The sequence below is a fragment of the Tasmannia lanceolata genome, unplaced genomic scaffold (genome assembly GCF_043159265.1).
Source record: "Tasmannia lanceolata isolate RefF3 unplaced genomic scaffold, GAP_Taslan_0.1 ptg000006l, whole genome shotgun sequence".
In the NCBI taxonomy this organism is placed as follows: Eukaryota; Viridiplantae; Streptophyta; class Magnoliopsida; order Canellales; family Winteraceae; genus Tasmannia; species Tasmannia lanceolata.
This window is the reverse complement of record NW_027518683.1, coordinates 32,741,164-32,762,096: the sequence shown is the minus strand read 5'-3', so window position 1 is coordinate 32,762,096 and position 20,933 is coordinate 32,741,164. Positions and strand designations below refer to the sequence as shown.

At 40.3% G+C, this 20,933-nt stretch overlaps 1 protein-coding gene across 1 annotated transcript in view; it reads left to right on the top strand.

Moving 5' to 3' along the window:
• Window positions 1–20,933, top strand: part of LOC143880237 (protein LURP-one-related 10-like) — a 55,736-nt gene that overhangs the window by 28,816 nt on the left and 5,987 nt on the right. The window contains exon 2 of the mRNA XM_077383066.1: window positions 4,740–4,967. Within this exon, the coding sequence (XP_077239181.1) occupies window positions 4,740–4,967 (228 nt within the window). The remainder of the gene's footprint in view (window positions 1–4,739; window positions 4,968–20,933) is intronic.

Below are 20,933 nucleotides of genomic sequence, written 5' to 3'. Positions count from 1 at the left end.
GAAGTTGTAATTTTCTATTTTCTTTCATTGTATTTGTGCAAGTGTTCGGAGAAGCGTAGCCCTTTCTCCGTGGTGAGGATTGCCACCAAGGTTAAAGCGATTGTAATTGGCACCGGTCTTCGCCAAGGTTAAGAAGATCAACATAGTGAAGCCATCAACGGGTTTGGTTGGTGGAGTGGAGTAGACCTTGTGTGTTTGAGGACCGAACCACTTTAAATCTCGGGTGCACTCTTTCTTGTCTCTTGCTCCTTTCTTGCATTGCACTTTAGATTTAACTTACTTGCTTAAATTTTTTTATTTTTTGATCTCTTAATCCGTCATTAGAGAGTTTAAATAATTGGGTTAAAATTTCAAAAGGTAAATTTTATTTTTATAAACGTAATCTCCTTTTAGGTTGCCACTTGGGCCTATCATTGGATTTCACTATCGATCAAGATTTTGATGATGTTAAAGTTAGCGATGATGAGGTGAGCGACCACCGTGTTATCATGTGGGTATGGATGCCCTTGTAGTCTCCGTCCGAGAAGGAAATCACACAGCCTATCTCAGGGGGATCAGAACAGTCTTTCTTCGCCGGTCCTTCCAAGAAGTATATCTGGCTAGCGTAAGCTTTTCATGCGGCTATTGTCGGTCCACCTGCTGCCGCCCCCAGAGATCACATCTATATCCCCGGCTATTTGAGGGCGTCTGTTTGGCCTAGGTTCGATAGAGTGTCAGTGCCGCTCTTCCCCTCTATGTCTTTCCAAGTCTAGGTGATGACTGGGAGAGTGTCGGCGAGCTGGAGACTGGTGACGAATCGGGGAGTGTTGATGAGCCGGAGACCAGCGAGTCTCAAACCTCGGTCGAGGTCGTTCGTTTATGGGAGGATTCTGAAGATATCTGATGAGATGTCCTGCTCCAACCAGTCTTTTGATTTCTTATTTGAGGTGGTACCATTTGTCTGTGGTATGGCATGATCTTGGTGATAATGGTAGTACTTACCCAAACCGCACCTTTTGCCTTCGCTTTTCATCTTCTTCGGCCATTGGATTATTTCTCTGTCCCTAATTTCATAGAGGATATTAGAGGTAGTGTTATTTAAGGTAGGGAGATTGTACCTTTCAAAGGAGGGAACCGGCCCTTGATTGGATGGTCGGTTATTGGAATAGGGTTGTTTGTTCCGGCCATTGGTCGTCCTTGGCTTGTATTAGCGCCTTTCTCCCATTTGGGCGAGTTTCAACTAATTTTTTATTAGATTGCCCGGAAAGACCACCTATTTGTTCGTTTACCGGGTTCGGCATCCGAATTGGCTAAATCTAGTATAGTGGGTGTTGTTCCGATGCCAAATACCGATTAGCTGTTATTCAACAAAAAGTGGTTTCTGGCGAAAGTGATGCGATTAGCGCTAAAGCAACTCCATGATCATTAAAAACAGCCCCTGACGAAAGTTGCAAAAGAGTCCTTAGCGTTCACATATTGGTCCGTGCGGGCTCTTAGCTCTTGGAGATCCTGAGGAGGGTCGATGCTAAGTGAGAGCTTTAGGTCGCGGTTGTGGATGGCTGCTTTCAGAGTGGCAGTAGCCATTTCGAAATTGAAGTTTCTGATTTGGTAAAGCTCAGTGCCGAATCGGGCTACGAAACCTAGGAGAGTTTCTTCCTTCCTCTGTCACAGGGTTAGTAGTACATCGTTGGGCTTGGGGCAAGGCCGTTTGTTGGCAAAGTAGGAGGCAAATTCTCAGCCGAGCTCTTGGAAGGAAGCGATGTTGCCCAGCTTCGGGCGTGAGTACTGGGTACTTGTAGTCCTCTTCATGAGGGAGGAGAAGGCCTTGCACATAAAATCGTCCGAGGCTCTCCGGAAGGTCATTTCCCGGTGAAAGGATTGGAGATGCTCGAGGGGATCTGCAGTTCCATCGTAGTAACAAAACCCCGATTTATCAAAGGTCGGATCCACCGGTGCAGCCATGATCTCGGGGGTAAAGGGGGAGTCCACCTCCTCCTATTCGTCCAGAAGATTGGTGTCATAGGGCTTCCTGATTTGCTGACGAACCTCTTGCAGTTGGTGCTGGAGGTCGGTGATGAGCGGGTGCATAGCATTCTCATAAGTTTGTGAGAGTATGGGCCGATCTTGGGCGGTTGGGTCGACGAATGTTGGTTCAACCATCGTTCAGTGCCTGGAGCCAAGATTGGCCACATTCCGGTCCGAGGCTGGACTTGTGGCGGACACCGAGACTGCGTAATCGTATGACCTCTGACTCCTCGAGTGCCTTCCTTCGTGAAGGTTGCCCTCCTTGACTATGAGGTTTGCTCTCATGTTGGCTGTCCACGGAGTGGCATTGACGGCAGCGGTGGTTGGTTGAGAAGGGTGGTCGCGAAAGATAGTTTGGAGTATTCCATGTACATTGCCAAATTTTTGTGACAGATGGTTGAATATCCATTGTCGGTACCGCCGGGGGGTTAATGGATACCCGAGACTCGTCCATATTGGTAAGTTAGGCTTTTCCGGGCCATAGAACTTGATTAGAAGTGAATGTTCGATTAGCTCTACTCCTCGTGACTCTATCACTTGTATAAGGGTTGGTGGTGTTCTTAGACATTTTTTGTTAGACTCAAGAATTGTTGTCCCACGGATGACGCCAATCTGACGATGCTGAAATCTGGTCCCTTAATCCAAGGGCTGGTAGATCGAGGTCAAAACCAAGCTATCATGAGCTAATAGAGACAGAGTTAGGGGTCCCAAAGCTATGGCTTTGGGAAGCCATTCCGATGCTCAAGTTAGAAATCAGTACCACAAGTAAATTCAAATGACAGAAGTAACAATTGAGAAAGAGGGAGAAAAAGATCCTGGTACCTTTGAGTGTGGGGACTTTTATAGAGAGATGAGCCCTTACATCGTAGGTCAGTGTTAGCACGACGTGTCGGGTTCTCATTGGTGGAGGGGCAATGATGGCACTACATCGTGCATTAATGTTCTCTGAAAGGAGCTAATGTGCTCTTACGGAGGTGGGACGTGATCCCAGCGTCGCATGTGTGGACGGTGGTGTGGATAGGGGCACGGGGATTCATAGGCGTGCCTTTGCCACATGTTGAGATCTAGAAAGGGGATGCCGTTTTTACCCACAATAGTCCTGATCAAGGATCACCATAGAGGATTGGAAAGATTTTTGAGTAAAACCATTAAAAAATCTCTTCTTGATAGACGGCTAGGATCATCCATTCAGTGTGGGATTGAATTTTCATTGTAAGATGAATAGTTCTGATCAAGGATCACCATAAAAGTATGTCGCCTAGAGTGGCGCGCAGTCGGGAACGATGGGCTTAAAAGGGCATGTTTGAAGACCATGAAAATATTGAGTCTTAGCTGGAATAATTTTTACCTAAAAACGTCTTTAACAAGCCTAGGACATTGTTTTCGTAGGAAAATACTTTATGGTCACAAAACATGCCTTAGCATTCATCTTCTTTTATTTTAGGCTCCATTTGGAAGCAAAATTATATAGAAGTGTAAGAAAAATAGTAGTGAGGATAGAGAAGAACCAGTGAGAAAATGGAGAGGAATTGATTCAAGGGGCATAAGCATTACTAATATCGCTTTCGTTAAGATAATATCCGCCCCAACAAGTGGTGAATTGATGTTCACGAGGTAACCGTGAATTTGCCTCACGAGGTAACCGCGAATACTCCCCTGATATCTGGTGATGTTATGCATAAACAGAAACAAACCCTAAATACCTATGGATTTTGGGAAGTACATGAGTAACTGGTTTATGTTTCTACAGAATAATAGAATACTAGAGAGAAAATAACCAAAGAATATGAAGATCGATTGTAACAAGGCTTTGAGAGTGCTAAGAATGGTTTGGAAACATTAGAGTACAATCACCGCAATTGATATTCATATGTATATGCAAATGGTGGGTTTTTGGCATTTTTATAGACCTCCTAGTGTCTTTGAAATACACCTTCTAAATGCGCATGATCAGTTCAGGCTAAAATATGACTGTTAGGTAAAGTCATGTGGCAATTCTACGGTCTAGGTTGACTCTGATCTCAACTGGTGGCTACTATAAAACCCCGGTCCACCTCGTAATGGACATTTGACCATTGGATTGTAGCTGATTGCCAACCTGAAGCCCAGATCTCTCCCAATTAGAGTTCGGACGTTGGCATGCGCCTGGTCGCGATCCTGCGGTTCATATCACCCAATCGGTGCCCGATCGTTACACCACATTCCTACGACCCCAATCACACCCAATCGAGTCTAACTGTTGGAACACACTTGAGTGGGATCCTGTGGTCCAGTTCACAGACGCTTGGGATCAATCTCATCCAATCACACCGACTGTTCCACATTGCATTTAGCAAGACTGCCATGCGCCAATGTAATATCCAAGAATGGGTGCCAGAGATATCCATTATTATCATGTGGACAGCTTGATCTCTGTGATCTCTGTGAGCTAAATTCAATTCTATATTGAATTATACCCAAAACAGCCAAATGTCTGTTAATACCTTTTAGTGTGGTTATAAAAGAATTGGTAATAGTACCCAACATTTTTCATGGTTTTATAGCATGAATGTTTCCAACTGTAAGGCTCTAATAAATGATGCTTGGGTGACACGTCATGCCTTTATCTTAATTAGAAAGGATTTATGCCATGGTCACTGGAAATTCTAGGCAGGGATATCCTTTTGCAGAAAATTTCCTTCTTTTTTTAATTTTTAACTGTTCTTTCTTGTTTTTTGTTTGATGTTTATTTCTAGATCGGGAGTACACATGGACGATGGAAAGCTTATAGAGGAGATAGCACAGACGACAAAGATCTACTATTTAGTGCCAAGCTATCTTCACATTTTCAGTTGAAGAGAGTGTTGGATGTTTTCTTAGCTGCAAACACAAGGGAAGATATCTGTGATTTCAAGATCAAAGAAAGCTATTTTGAGAGATCATGCACCATTTACAAGGCAAATTCAACTGTCATTGTTGCCCAAGTAAGAAACATGGTACCCTTGCCGGTTATTTAAGCATGGAAATGAAAGGGTGATGATAAATGCACCCTCTTTTAGCCGTGAATGAGTCCCTTTAGTCGTTTCTGTTAGTATTTTAATACTAAAAATAAAAGTAGTTTTTGACTTTTGTAAAAGATACCAATTATTTGAGTTCCCACCCAAGTTTTAAATATTCAAAAAGATTCTCTCTTTTTGAAGTTTCCCACCAAAATTTCGAAGTGCTTTTGAAGGAAGCTCTCTCACCTCTCAAAAGTTTAGTCCAACATGGGAAAGTGAGAGAGATGCCTCCATCCATATAAGAGGGATGTTTGAGCAAAAGCTTGGGCCTTTCAAGGGCATTCAATTTGTTTGCCTTGGGACTTTTACAAAGAACAAATGGAACAAATAAAAACACACGCGCACGCTCCGAGCCGAGCTGTGTCGGGTGGTTTGGGTTTTCCCTAAACGAGATTATACCTTTTACTCACCAAGAGTTGTGTTTATTTTAAACACCAAGAGTCATGTTTATTTTAAACCAAATCGTGTATCTTCTTTTTTAAACCCAAAGAAGGTCACTTCCATTTAATTCTTTTTAAATCTGACCGTTAGATACCTTCATAATAACGTTTATAAACGTATTTAACATTTAAGGGATGCGTCCATACGTTTTTAAAGGATGTGTTTATTATTTTTTAATGGGTGTCTTTAGCAGACACGTTTTGCTTATAAATACAGACTTTTATTAACGTTTTTAATACACAACCATTCTCTATCTTCTCTCCCTGTTCTGTTCATAACGGAGCATTGTTTTCTTACTGTTAAGAACAACACATTGTTTTCCATCAACACATTGTTAAATAGATAATTATATACTTAGAGAAATCATCTGTGAATGTTGTAAAGTATCTTTTACCACTACGGGTCAAGATACCATCTAACTCTCAAATATCACTATGAACTAAGTTTAAAAGTTCTGAATTCCTTTCAACACTTTTGAAAGGTTTTCTACAAATTTTCGCCCTACTACATGTTTCACATTTTTTAAAGTCTTCTAAGGCTACTTTAGAAATCATACCTAGTACACTCATGTTATGCACATATTTCCTATTTATGTGACACAACCTAGCATGTCATGAATTAACACAAGAAAGCATGTAAACAGAAGAATCACTTTCATTCATTATTTCAACATTCAGTTTGAACATTCCATCACTTGCATATCATTTCCCAACAAAGACTCCAAACTTGATTACAACATACTGGTCAAACTCTATGGTTTGTTTAAAACCAGCCTTACTAAGAAGAAAACCAGAAACTAAGTTCTTCCTCATGTCTGGTGTGTGAAGAACATCCTTCAGCATAACTTTCCGCTCTGAAATGAAGCAAAACTCAACGTCCCCAACACCGAGTACCTTTGTAGTATGTGAGTCCCCTAGAAGCACCTTCTTCTCATTGTCTGCAGGCGCATACGTCTTGAACCCCTTCCTGTCAAAACACACATGACGGGACGCACCAGTGTTGACCCACCACCCTTCAGATCCACCAACTGCATTAACTTCAGTGATCATCGCCACAAGTGGCTCTTCTGTCACGTTAGCTTGAGGAATTGGCGCATTCTTCTTACGTCGACACATCCATGCAATATGAACTTTGAGACCACAAATATAACACACAACTTTGGAATAGTCATTTTTTTCAGAAGTTGAGTTTTGGTTCTGACGCTTAAAGGTACCCCGGTTATGATTTTGTTGCTTTTTCTTCAACTTCGTTTTGGGCTTCAGATGCATTTGCGGTTTCTGATTTTGGTTCTTAACTTCAGATATAGCATTCACATTAGTTAAGTTTTTCATATTCCCCGAAGTAGAAATTGAACCTAGGAGAAGTAAAAGAGCTAAAATAGCCAAAGATTTTGGCTCTGATTTCTATGTCTTTAGTTTGGAGGGAGATCCTTCTTCTTTAGATTAAGCTTTGTCCTCTTCAGATGCCGACTTTTGGAGAGAAGCTATCAATGACGAGATGGAGTCATTGATGTTAAACCAAACTTGAAAACTAGTAGATTTACTACCAGAATTTAAGACCATAGGATGTAAATGGGTTCTTAGAAGAAAATTGAAACCAGATGGAACCATAGACAAATATAAATCTAGGCTTGTTGCTAAAGGTTGTAGGCAAAAAGAAAATATAGATTTCTCTGATAAATACTCTCCAGTTACTAGGATTACATCCATTAGAGTTTTAATTGCAGTGGCTGCGATTCACAATCTGGTAATTCATCAAATGGATGTAAAGATAGCCTTTTTAAATGGTAGTCTAGAAGAGGATATATATATGGACCAACCTAGTGGTTTCATATCTCCAGGTCAAGAAAATAAAGTATGTAAGTGATGAAGTCACTATATGGTCTTAAACAAGCACCAAAACAGTGGCATGAGAAATTTGATAATGTCACTATATCAAATGGTTTTAAAATCAATGAAAGTGATAAATGTATATATTATAAGTATATTGATACTTATTGTATTATTATATGTTTATATGTGGATGATCTTTTAATTTTTGGTTCAAACTTAAAAGTGGTTAAAGAAACCAAAAATTTGTTAATGCAAAACTTTGACATGAAAGATCTAGGAGAAGCTAATGTAATTTTAGGGATTAAAATTACAAGAACAGAAAGTAGTATATCTTTAAACTAATCCCATTATATAGAAAAGATACTTAAAAAGTATAAGTACTTTGATTGTAATCCTATATGTACTCCTTTTGAACCTAGTATTAGACTGCATTCTAATGAAGATGATAGTGTTAAAAAAAAGGAGTATGCTAGTATAATTGGTAGTTTAAGGTATGCTACAGACTGTACCAGACCTGATATAGCATATGCAGTAGGTATATTATGTAGATATACTAGTAATCCTAATATAGAACATTGGAATGCTATATCACGAGTCATGAGATACCTTAAATGAACCATTAATAATGGGATTCGCTACTATAGGTTTCCTACTGTTTTAGAGGGTTTCGGTGATGCCGATTGGAACACTTTATCAAAAAATTCTAAGGCTACCACTGGTTATGCTTTTACTATTGGTAGTGGTGCGGTTTCTTGGAGATCTAAGAAACAGACTATCATTGCTCAGTCCACCATGGAATCTGAGCTAATTGCACTAACCTCAGCATGTGAAGAGGCTAGTTGGTTAAGAAGCTTTTTATCTGATAAACCTATTTGGGAAAGACCTATTCCCGCTGTTTTGATTCACTGTGACAGCACAGCTGCTATTGGAAGAGTGCATAATATGTACTATAAAGGAAAGTCACGACAGATCCCTCGGAAGCACAGTATTAAGAGAGAGTTGATCTCTAATGGATCGGTCACCATTGATTTTGTGAGATCTGGTGATAATTTGGCAGATCCCTTAACTAAGGCCTTATCAAGGGAGAAAATCTATAATACATCGAGAGGGATGGGACTAAAGCCCATTTATAAATAGTTACCTATGATGGATACCCAACCTATGGACCGGAGATCCCAAGAACTAGGTTTTCAATGGGAAAAACAAGTCATAGTGTAATTTGTGGACGATCCTGCTAATTTTGAGTTTATCTCAATGTCCATCTGTGGACCCCGATCCGAGAGAGGCGGGGGACGAGCCCCCGAAAGTCTTTGGAATCATCCACGTGAATGGAGAGCTCTACCAAGGAACTCTTGAAAGAAGTGCCTCTTACAGCATGAGTGGCGATGAAAAGTGAGATACATCTCGATTTGGGGACTAGCCCGGATTCGAGACGCACCTTAAACAAATAAGAGTCGCCATCCAAGGAAGTGGGCCCTAGATCCCATACTATGCTCTGTTGCAATGGATAACCAGAAATATAAAAGAAGGTTCGTGCCTAGTTACGAATTTGGAAGGTCCGAAGAGCATCTCATCCGCCCAAGTGCAAACACCTGGTCTCTTATGCCATTTACTTATTGATTTTGAAGAATTTTGGGCGAAAGTCATATGAAATGGGAACATATATCTCCAAGAAGATATCTACCTAATCATGCATGTCTCGGAGATGATTAATAAGCACACATAAAAGAAATAAAATAAGTGTCACCTAAGAATTGCTAGGTTATGAGTGTCATACCTAAATGATGTCTAAGTTTTGGTGTGCAAACACATGCATGCAACAACTAAAGGTATAAGGTCTGCACAAGAAAATAAGAAAACACAACAAAACACACATCACAACTTGACTCCACACGACGAACCCTAAGACTCTAATGTGATACATGACTCGGATGAGGATGGCCATCCATCCTGGCCGCTCCTCGTATCCCTGCCTCGAGAAGAATCAGAATCAACGTAATTCGATGACCTATTCTAAACTACGATGCCTAACCATCTAAGACTGATATCTTAGACTCGATCAACTAGACCTAACTAGTTTTTAAAACTTCTTGTACAATTGCTTAAGTTCAAGTGAATTGTAATTTTTATGACTCTCTATATGCCCTAACTAATGAAAGTTGGTTAGCCTTAAACTAATGCAGGTGGTTCCTATATCCTATGTGTAACTAAGCTGTACATCTTATGGAAAACCATGAGCTAACTAAATGTTTTCTAGTCTAGCCATTGGTTCGACTAAATGTTTAACCGACCACGACTCGAGGCCTCTAACTCTAGGGACACTCACACGACAAGATACACTAAACATTAACCTATTCAGGATAGACTCCTAACTCTAAGACACCCTAAACATCTAGGACAGACTCCTAACTCTAGGGGAAGATCTTTTTGAAAAGGTTTTAAAGAATTTTTTATATTTTTGGAAGGTTTGAAATGCTTATTTTGAAAGATTTGGCTGGACTTGGGATATGGATCTCAAGCTGTACTACATACCCTGTGGAAAGGGATCAAGCCAACGTAGTTCGGAAATAGACTTTCCGAACTACACTCCTAACAACTCAAGACTTTTGAGAGATGATTTGAAGTTTTCTGATGTTTTTCAAGTGTTTTTTATGTTTTTGACTCAAGAGGACGGAATCCTATCATCATAAGGGAAAGACGGACTTCTAATATCCCGCAAAGGTTGGACAGCATCCTATACTTTGTGGGGGAATTTGACAGAATCACGACTCTGCAAAGGTTGGACAGCATCCTATACCTTACAAGATTGGATAAAATCACATGACTTGATGAGAGGTTGGACGGAATCCTAACCCCTATGATGATAGGATAGACTCCTGAAAGACTGAAGGACTGACTCCTATGCTAAATACTAACTTATATACAAAAGGACAGACTCCTATTGCACAAACCTAAGAGAGGAGTGCTAATGAGACTAGGCTAGTCTCCTAAAAGAAGAGGAGATAAAAATGGTGCTAGTGAGACTGGGCAAGTCTCTTAAACACAGAGATGGGCTCCAAGTATCCTTATCATTGCCCTTGCAATGATAGAGGATTCTAGTGTTCAAGGGTATCTAAAAGGCTAAAAAGATCTTCTAAATACAAGAGGGGAACGCTACTTGGACCGAGCAAGTCCCCTAAGGATGGGCTTGGGCTGTCTAAAAGACTAGGAAAGTCTCTATAAAGAGAAGAAGAAAGAAGGGAAAATAAACTCCTAAATGATTACTTTAATGAAGCACGGGCTTAAGAATTTATCTACCTTTTACTATAAACTCTACAGGTAAATAAATCAAACCAATATTTATACAAATTCGTTAGACAAAGTTAGTGGGATCATAAGAATACATACATACATATATAGATATATATATATATATGTATGTATGTATATATATATATATATATATATATATATATATATATATATATATAATATTTCGAACTAAGCAAATTAAGCGAACACATTTATATCCTATATGTATACAAACATAATTCAAAATGAAATTCATATCACACGTCATACTTTGCTAAAAAAAAATCAACAATGTATGATTTATAACTATTTTGCAATTTTACTTGTCCAAAGATTACCACTAGGGTAAAAGAATAAAATGATCCAATATATTTACTGTTCATTCCAGCACTGTTTTCCTTCTTTTAATTGTCAACCATGACCATAAAGACATGAATACATTATGAATGAGCTGTTTCTTTGATAAACTCTCTTAATTAGAACAATCAAACAGGGAGCAGAACCACATGCATATACAAGACTTGGTAATTATAGCTATGAAAACTACCACTACTGTAAATAAATATGAGTGTATACATCTAATTACACACTGCATCCTATATAAGCAAACTCAAAACAATAGTATATATTATAATTTCAATAATAATGAACATTTTTCAATATAAGCTAAAGAGAATATCCATTCTAAATTATATGAACTATGGAGATGAGCTGTATAAAAGAGAGGCTAAACTGAAATTAAGTACTTGTATGCAACTTTAAAAGAAGGCTAGTATACAAGAGAATCTAAAAAATAAATAATAATAATAGTACTATGGGCAAACAAAGTGGTTAAATTCTGATAAGAATTCATCATAATATCACTTAACCTTCAAGGAATAAAAGACTATCTAACATTCAATAAGCAGGCAACATGCATCATGTCTAACTCTCATCAAGTGTCCTAGTAGTAGATATTTTACTACATACCTCGTTCACAAAATCATAGCATGATAATAATAATTAAAAAAAAAATTAACATCATCTAAGCCCTGCTATACCTTGATTCTATTCATAACACAACCACATTTTCATTTCAATCCTATAAATAAGAAGGCAAACATAAGATGAGACACAGATTATGCAATTGCTTGAAGAATAAGGAAATCACTTTGGACATTTCTATCTTCAAATTTTGATCAGCAACACTCATTTATACACTCCACTTTTGACAGCCATCTATTAAAGTGACAGGGAAGACTTTGGTCCTGAATAAAAGGACTTGGGTATTAACTAACCTACCTCCATCCTGTTCAAAGACACATGCAAACCTCGCCATTCAAATACGCACCTGTCCATGTTAGATAATCACACTGCTTTGCCAAAATCATTTTGACTCAAGAACTGATCAAAGAGAAGCATATAATGGTTTGCAAATATCAAGGCACTATTACGATGACAACATCTCCTATGACCAAACATAACATACTACATGACCAAAACGAAACAGGTTGGACTTATGCCATTAATAGCAGATAGTTAGCTTGATATTATTTCACAATATAAACTATGGTTGTGTCAATACCATTTTCCACAAGGTAAACAAAAAAACATCTCTGCTCATTAACAGGAAAGAGTGAACAAACTGGGCTCACATAGCTATGGAACAACAAGATGAGGTACTATTATTAACAAACCTACACTCTCACAAATTCAACTTGCCTTTTCTTCCTTAATGAGCTCACACAAACGTACTAGGGATTGGAATAACCACCGATAGTTAATACACTACAGAGCAAGAATACATTAGTCCCTTCAATAAAACATGACAAAGAAATATCCTTGATATAGAAAATGAACTGTACATGGCTTTATTACCTAGAAAATTCAAGTAGTATGCATAAGAAAATGAATGGACATGTGAATGGCTACAGCTGACACAATCAACTCATTATTCTTCCATTTTTTCCAAAATTTCTCATCAAAGATCATTAACTATAAGGCATCCAAGACATCAATTACATCATGTCTATTATAGCATCACATATAATTCAAAATTGCAATTGTCCCTAATATGTTTTATTCAAGGAAAAACAAAATGTATTCTTATTTCACGACTATGAACTTTCATTATATTCTTCAGATTCCCATTAAAAGTATGGACTCCCAAATAATAATAAAAAACATGAATTATGATACAATACAGACCAGAGAGTTGTGTTCAAGCTGAAAAAAATGAAATAATAACTAAATTAAAGAGCACACATTCTAAACATCTAAAATATGGCTAATTAAAAAATATTGAGGATATCTGAAATGTACAATAATACGAAAATGCCCTTAGCTTGAGGAAACAATATATTCCCACAGTGTTTGGAACCTTTCATCTTTTTTTTTTTAATTTCCGCAGCGCAAGAGTTATATGTTTCTGAACTTAAAAGAGAATATGTATCATTTCCCTAAATAAATGCATTTATCGATTCAACAAGCAAGCTGACTCTTGTATTAATCCCTTTTTAACATGTAATGCACAAGAATATACACAGTGCTTCACATAGTAAAGGAATTCAGCACATTTTTTTTTACAAAAAAGTCTTGAAATCCCATTAAAGAAAAAAAGCTAAACTGTTATAAAAATGCATTCCAAACACAACTATGACATTACATTTTTCATGTAAAAACTTACTTATGCTGATCATTCAAGTAACCAAGTTCTTTATTGTCAAGTCCATTAGATTGTTTAAGTGAGCTCAAGATATCAAGATTGGTATTTAATGCATGAATATTAAGCTTATATTAGGGGTTTCACGGGTTTCTATCCTCGCCGGAAGCTGGAAGCGTCTCTTGTTGGTGGCTCTCGGATGGGTCGCCTCTGGCTTGTAGGTTCTCTGAGTTGGAAGTTAGCAGAGTGGGATCTCGCGGCCGGAGAGATTCTCCGGAGGTGGTGGGGGTGGTGTTTGACTCTCTTTCTCGGCGTGTCTCTTCCACTTCAGCCATTAGCTCTTCCCATTCTGATTCGGTTACTGAAGTTTCTGTGGCAGAGTCATCTTCTTCGTATACATCAGGTTCATCGAGCTCCTCTTTAGTGTCTTCGCTATTTTCTTCGGAATCCCCCTCTGTCTCTGAGTCTTCACTGGCCTCAGAGCCGGAATCCGGTGGGTTTGCAGTTATCAGTGGACGGCACATTTTTCTGGTTTTTAAGGGTAGGTGGATATCTTCTTTAAAAAAAAAACAAAAGAAGGATGGTCAAGGGAGGGGGGTCAGAGTCTGTGCCCGGAAGGTGTAGAGGGGTCTCTTCTGGTGTGGCAACAGGCCCCAATAGGATTCCCCTAGGAGGGGTTCTTGCCGAAAACTCTTGGGCTGTGGTGGAGAACAAATGGTCAAAACGGGTTGCTAGGATATCCAGTCGTCGATCAGAGGGCGGATTGGGAGATTGGAGATGTTGTAGATATGGTTTTAGGAATTTCCAAAGAAGGAACTGTTGTTGGGAGTGTAAGAAAATCTGTTCCAAGATGGATTATAATTTTCCTCCTTTCCAGGTTTGGGCTGCTCAGGAAGGAGGTCAGGAGATGGAGATCAATAAGGAGGAGGTAATTCGGGCAGAAGATCCCCTACTATCGAGAACCCTTCCTTTTGAGCCTCAGATTTCTGAGGGAATGTGTTTCAATCTGGAAGTGGTTCCCTTACAGTCTATTAGTAATGCCGAGTTAGGGATTTGGGGTAGAGTTTCTCCTAGGTGGCTAGGGGACTTAATGGGTATGGAACGGTGGTTGAGCAGTAGGAAGGGTATTAACTGTGAAGTTATTGTGTACAAAATAGCAGAGTTGGAGATTTTGATTTCCTCGCCGATGGGGGTGCACAGACAGAAGCTAATGAATGTCTGGATTAATGCAATCAATTCTCCGTTTTTGGAGCTTTCATTATGGGATCAGAAGTTCAGGTTAGAGGGTCATATTCTTTGGTGGAACATAGGCGGCATGCCACCTGAGGCGTGGTGTGAGGAGAACTTCCGGCGGATTGGGAAAAAAATCGGGAAAGTGGTGGAAATGGGTCAATCCTGTCAAGCTGGGAAGGGTTATTCCATTGCTCGGATGCGAATTTCAGTTAGAGGAAGTATAGGGCTGGAGCTGGCTATTCAGGTTTCTCTGGATGGAGCAGTCAGATGGGTTCGAGCGTGGAAGGAGGAGGAAAAAGAGAGATCGGATCTTGAAGAGCTTAGTTCTAGTAGCGAGGGTGTAGGTGGAGATGAGGATAAGGTGAGGGTCCTCTCGGAGAAGGTGAGCATTTCTGTCCAAAGGGTCTCCGGGATGGAGGCAGCACCTGTCATCGGAGAAGAGATTTCTGGTTCTAAGCCGGTTCCGGTGAAAGAGTCGGCTCACGGTAGTGATCTGGGCTATCATACGCTGCATGAGGTGCAAGATAGAGTAGAGACACTAGGCGGAAATTTTGAAATTCAAAATGGTGTTTCTCCTGTAGGGTACATATGGCGAAGCATTTTTGGAGGGAGTTCTGTTTGTTTTGAAGTGGTGGGCCCTACATGTCACGTGAATAGCCTCTTCGATATTATCGACGCTCTTTCTCCATGAACTTCTAAAAAATCGGATTTGACTCCTCATTGGGAACCAGTTCATGAAATATCTTCTAGAGAGACTTGGGATTCGGGTCCTTTGCCAGCTGTAGTAGCTTCTAGGTGTTGGACTGAGGCCCATGTACCTGAAGCTGGGCTCTGTGGATCCAGTCGTAATGGGCCTGGGTTAAAAAGTATCAATAAAGAACGGTCAGATTGAATCTCTGTTGTGTGCTTTGCAAGCTTGGAAAAAGCTCGATCAAAATCATTTAGCTTCAGGAGGGATATTCTGGAAGTGGGAGAAGGGGATAACTTATCCTTTTCTTGCTCTTCGTCCTCATTGGAAGATAGATCTGTGAGACTAGACCTTCTTTCTAAAGGTTGGAGCTCGGCGGCTGGGGTTTCGAGAGCTGTTCTGGCAGACGTCGCTTCGCATCTGATCTTTGATAGGGATATTGAGGATGATAGCATCGTAGAGGTAGATAAGAGTAGCAACCGGAAAAGATCTCAAGAGGATTGGGGCTCGTATGTGGAAGTATCCTCGAAGGTTGGTGATCAGGCTCCCCAGGATGGGCTGTCTTTTTGTTTGCGATCGGGAGCGATGGGCTTCATCATCGAGGGGTGTGGTGGTTTGTGGGATGATCACCAATCAGGGAAGCCAGTGGTGGTTATTCGACTGGATTGTCTAGGTCTTTATGAGATGGAGAAATTCCGTATGCCTTCAGTTCTTAAATTGTCCCTAGACTCGAAGGGTAGATTGATTCGTCCTCCTGATAATATGAAGCTGAAGGGTTTTGGGAAAGAGTTTGAGAAAAAATCTCCCAAATATCTTAGTCTGATGAAGATATGTCAGGGGGAATCTTCTTGTTTTCCGGAAGTATTGACTAAGAAAGTTCCTTCTGATATAGATAAGGGTTTGAGACCCATCGGGGCTTCTTTGGAAATAGATAAAGAGTCTCCGGGAGATCCGGTAGAAGGCAAATTTATTGAGGAAGTTAATGACCTTGTTGGTCATACCCTGGGAGTTAGTAAGGTTTTGGGTGTTGTTTATGCCGGTCCTGAGGAAGATTACATTTCTGAAATCCAATCAGCTGAGATGAGAGATTCAGTGTCGAAGGAGTCTTTGCGCAAGGGGGCTGACAAGGGGGCCAGAGAGTCTTCAAGTAGGAAAGATAGAGAATTACAAAAGCTAAGGATAGATCTAAACTACAAGACTGAAGCGTCAATGGATGGGGAATCAGTGGAGTTGTCGAGAAGAATTACCAGTGTTAGGAGGGGAAAGCGGTCTGCAATATCGGGTGCGTGATGAAAATCCTATCATGGAATGTTAATGGCCTGAATCATCAGGAGAAGCGAATTCATGTTAAGGAGTTGGTTCGAAAGCTAAAACCGGATCTTATTTGCTTACAGGAAACAAAAATGGAGGTTGTAAATCAAAGAATTGTGCAAGGGGTCTGGGACTTTTCTTTTGTGGGAGCCTTTGGAGCCTCGGGTGGGATTTTAGTAACATGGAATGAAAATGTCTGGAGGCTTCAGGATGTATGGAGGGGTAGGTTTTCTCTGTCGGTGGTCTTAAAAAAGGAGGATCATTCGATGTGGCTGTTTTCAGGGGTTTATGGGCCGGTTCTGAGAGCGGAAAAAGTCTGTTTTGGGAAGAATTAGAGAAGGTTAGGGAATTCTGGTCCATTCCTTGGTGTATTGGGGGGGACTTCAATGAGGTTAAAGAGGTGGGCGAAAGAATGGGCTGTGAGAGATCCAACTTAAACATAAAAGCGTTTGCCGAGTTCATTGCAAAATTTGAACTTATTGATATATCTATGTCGGGCGCTTCTTTTACTTGGTCTAGGGGCATTAGCAGAAGTAGATTGGATAGATTCCTTGTAAGTACTGAGTGGTTGGGTCTGGCTCCTGAAAGTTTTTCCAGAGCGCTGGTGTATTCAGTATCGGATCATTGCCCTCTCCTTCTTGACCCGCGATTAGAGTCGTGGGGTCCTCCTCCTTTTAGATTCGAAATGGCCTGGCTTCAATTTCCAAACATGGAGGATCGATTGGGAAATTGGTGGTCTTCATGTAATGTGGAGGGGCCTGCAGATGTGGTAATAGGAAAAAAACTTAGATTTGTGAAGCATAACTTAAAAGTTTGGTCTAAGGAACAAAATCGCCTGAATCAAGGGAGGAAGGTGTGGCTGGAAAATCGTCTCAAAGAACTGATAGCTTTGGAGGAATGTGGTTTAAGCTCAGAGGTCGAATGGGAAGAGTTGGGAAAAGTCAAACAGGAACATAAAGGGTTGCTGCTGCGGGAAGAGATTTCTTGGAGACAAAGATCAAGGGTGAGATGGCTGAAGGAGGGAGATAAGAACTCGGCTTTCTTTCATGCGATGGCTAGTGTTAGAAGAAGATTGAATAGAATTGAGTCTTTATCTGTGAATGAAATTAGGATGAACTCTAAAGAAGAGGTTTCCTCGGCTATCGTTGAATTTTATACTAAGTTATATGCTTCAGAAGGATCTTTACGTCCTATTCCGGAAGGTGTGGAGTTTAAGAGCTTAAATCTGGAAGCCAGTTCGAGTTTGGAACAACCTTTTTCGGAACAGGAAATTGAGAAAGGATTGTTCTCAATTCCCAAAGACAAAGCGCCTGGTCCGGATGGTTTCTGTTTAGCTTTCTTTCAATCTTGTTGGTCGGTAGTTAAAAGGGATATCCTTCGTTTCTTCAAGGAGTTCTTTGAAGGTATGGGTCTTGATAGGAGCACAGGGGCTACCTTTATAACATTAATCCCCAAAATTAAAGGGGCATCCAGGGTGTCTGATTTTCGTCCAATCAGCCTGGTTGGATGCCTCTACAAGGTGTTAGCCAAGGTCTTAGCTGACAGGATTAAAGTTGTGCTTCCATTGGTTATCTCAGATACGCAGAGTGCCTTTGTTAGTAAGAGGCAAATCTTGGATTGTTCTTTAATTGCGAATGAAGTAATTGACTCATAATCAAAGAAGTGGCTCCGGGGGAGTACTATGCAAGCTCGACATGGAGAAAGCCTATGATAGAGTGGACTGGGACTGTCTGGATTATCTTCTAGGGAGAATGGGTTTTGGAAACCGATGGAGAAGCTGGACGAGACAATGCATTTCCTCGGCATGGTTCTCTGTCCTGGTAAATGGGTCGCCAAAAGGTTTTTTTAAGTCATCCAGAGGGCTAAGGCAAGGGGATCCTTTATCTCTGTTTCTTTTTCTAATTATTGCGGAGACTCTCAATAGGTTGATGGTTAAAGGAAGCAGTAGGGGGCTGTTGGAGGGCTTCATCATTGGTCGTGACGGAGTTGAAGTGTCGCTCCTGCAATTCGCTGATGATACCTTATTGTTTTGTGCCCCTGTCAGAGTGAAGATTTTAAATTTGAAGGCTTTGCTAAGATGCTATGAGCTGATTACTGGGCAAAGATCAAATTTCCAGAAATCCAGCTTGTTTGCTATAAATATTCCTTCATCAGTAGCTATCGATTTTGCAAATGTGTTGGGATGCAGGTTGGAGACTTTTCCTTCATCGTATCCTGGTCTCCCTTTGGGGGTGGGAAGGCCGGGAAAAGAGATATGGAATCCTATTGTTGAGAGAATAGAAAGAAGGTTGGAAACCTGGAAAAGAAACCTTATGTCGAAAGGTGGCAGATTAGTATTAGTCAAAGCAGTTTTGGCTAACATTCCTGTATACTATCTGTCACTATTCAGCTGCTCGGTGAGTGTTACTTTGAAAATTGAAATGTTTCAAAGAAGATTCTTGTGGGGTGGGTCGAATTCGAAAGGAGGAATCCCTTTAGTAAAATGGGATAAGGTTTGTATTCCTATAAAGAATGGAGGGCTGAGGATCCGGCATTTAAAAGAGTTCAATCGTGCCCTTTTGGGCAAATGGCTATGTCGCTTTGGTGTGGAACAATCTTCGTTATGGGTGAAAGTTGTCGGGAGCAATTATGGATTGTTACAAGGCAACTGGTATTCGGATGATAAGTATGGTAAGAAAGGAAGGACCATTTGGCGTAATATTTTGAGGCTCAAGCAAAATTTTGAGGCCAGAATTAGGTTTAAAGTATACATAGGCAATCGAATTAAATTTTGGTTGGACTCTTGGTGCTCATCCGAACCTTTGGCGGTGTTGTTCCCTGGATTGTTCTCAGTGGCCTTGGTCAAAGACGTGAAGGTAGCTGATTGCTTTGAAAGAATTCACAATCGGGTAATATGGTCCCCTTGCTTCAGAAGAAATTTTTTTGAGCAAGAATTGGCGGATATCTCTCAGTTGCTTCATCTCATTGAGGGTTGCTATATAAAAAAAAGTGGGGTGGACAAACGGATTTGGATTTGGAATCCTTCTGGCGTTTTTTCCGTGAAATCCTTTTACTATCAGCTGTTGCCTGTTTCTGGATCCCCTAGTTTTGCTGTTGTCTGGAAGTTTATGAGCCCCCCTTCGGTATCTTTCTTTAGTTGGGCAGTGTGTAATGGGAGGATTCAGACCATCGATTTTTTAAGAAAACGGGGTATGTACTTGGTGGATCATTGCTCGCTTTGTCTGGAGGAAGAGGAATCGATCGACCACCTGTTTATCCATTGCAAGATATCAAGGTTGATCTGGGCTTTAATTCTGGGCAAGTTTGGGATTTGTTGGATCTTTCCCAAGACCTTAGCACATCTATTCTCGAGTTCGGATTTTGTCCCTTGGAAGAAAAAAGGTAAGATGCTTTGGAGGTTATGTTTGGTCGCACTATGGTGGGTCATTTGGAAGGAACGAAAATCGAGAGTTTTCGAAGGATCGGCAAAGTCAGCATATTAGTTATATAATAAAATCATAGCGCTGGTCATTTTTTGGGTAAAAAACATTCCTTTGTTTAACTTCGTCTCAACTTTCGATCTTTGGGAGGGATGGCGCTCGGTGTGCTCTGAAGGTATGAGTCGTCAAAAGAGAAGTCTGAAATGGGAAGCTCCCCCTAACGGTTTTATCAAATTAAATTTTGATGGGTCATGTTTTGGGAATCCGGGTCCAGCTGGGATTGGGGGCCTTTCTAGGGACTCCCGAGGGGGAGTTTTATGGGCTTTCGCAGGTCCAATTGAAATAACTGATTCGTCTGAAGCGGAAGTAAGAGCGTCATATCAGGGGATTAAACGTCTAAGTATTGATTCCTATGATAGGACAATTGTGGAAGGGGATTCTTCAAATGTAATCGGCTGGTTATCGGGCAGAGTGGTTCCTCCGTGGCGCTTTTTAAGTTATTTTGAGGAAATTCATGACCTTATTTCAGAGTCAGTTCTGGTTTGTAAACATGTTAGGCGCGAAGCAAATGGAGAAGCGGATTCCCTCGCTAAATCTGGTGTTGCAAGAGAGGGGCTGGAGTGGTTCGACTTCCTTCCTCCGTGAGAAGAGGGGGATGTTCTGTGATGTTTCTTTTATGTTTTTCTTGTATTAATATTCTTGTTTTTCTCTATGTATCTCTGGTGGTCCACCTCGGATCCCCTTTTTTAATATATTATCATTTCAAAAAAAAAATATTAGACGAATGCTTGAAACAACTATAAATCAATTGATAAATATGATTTTCAAAAAATCTTTAGGGCCTTGAAGTAACATCAGCTTCACAAACAGAGTATATTACTGGAACAAGAGTTTATGATTAATTTAATACTACAAAACTCAAGGACCTAAACAATTTTAAAGGAAATTAACTGAAGTAGATCATCATAAGAACGAATTATTTTTTTTTACCCCAACTAATCTCACAGGTTCTAATTCATGATTAATTTCTAAACT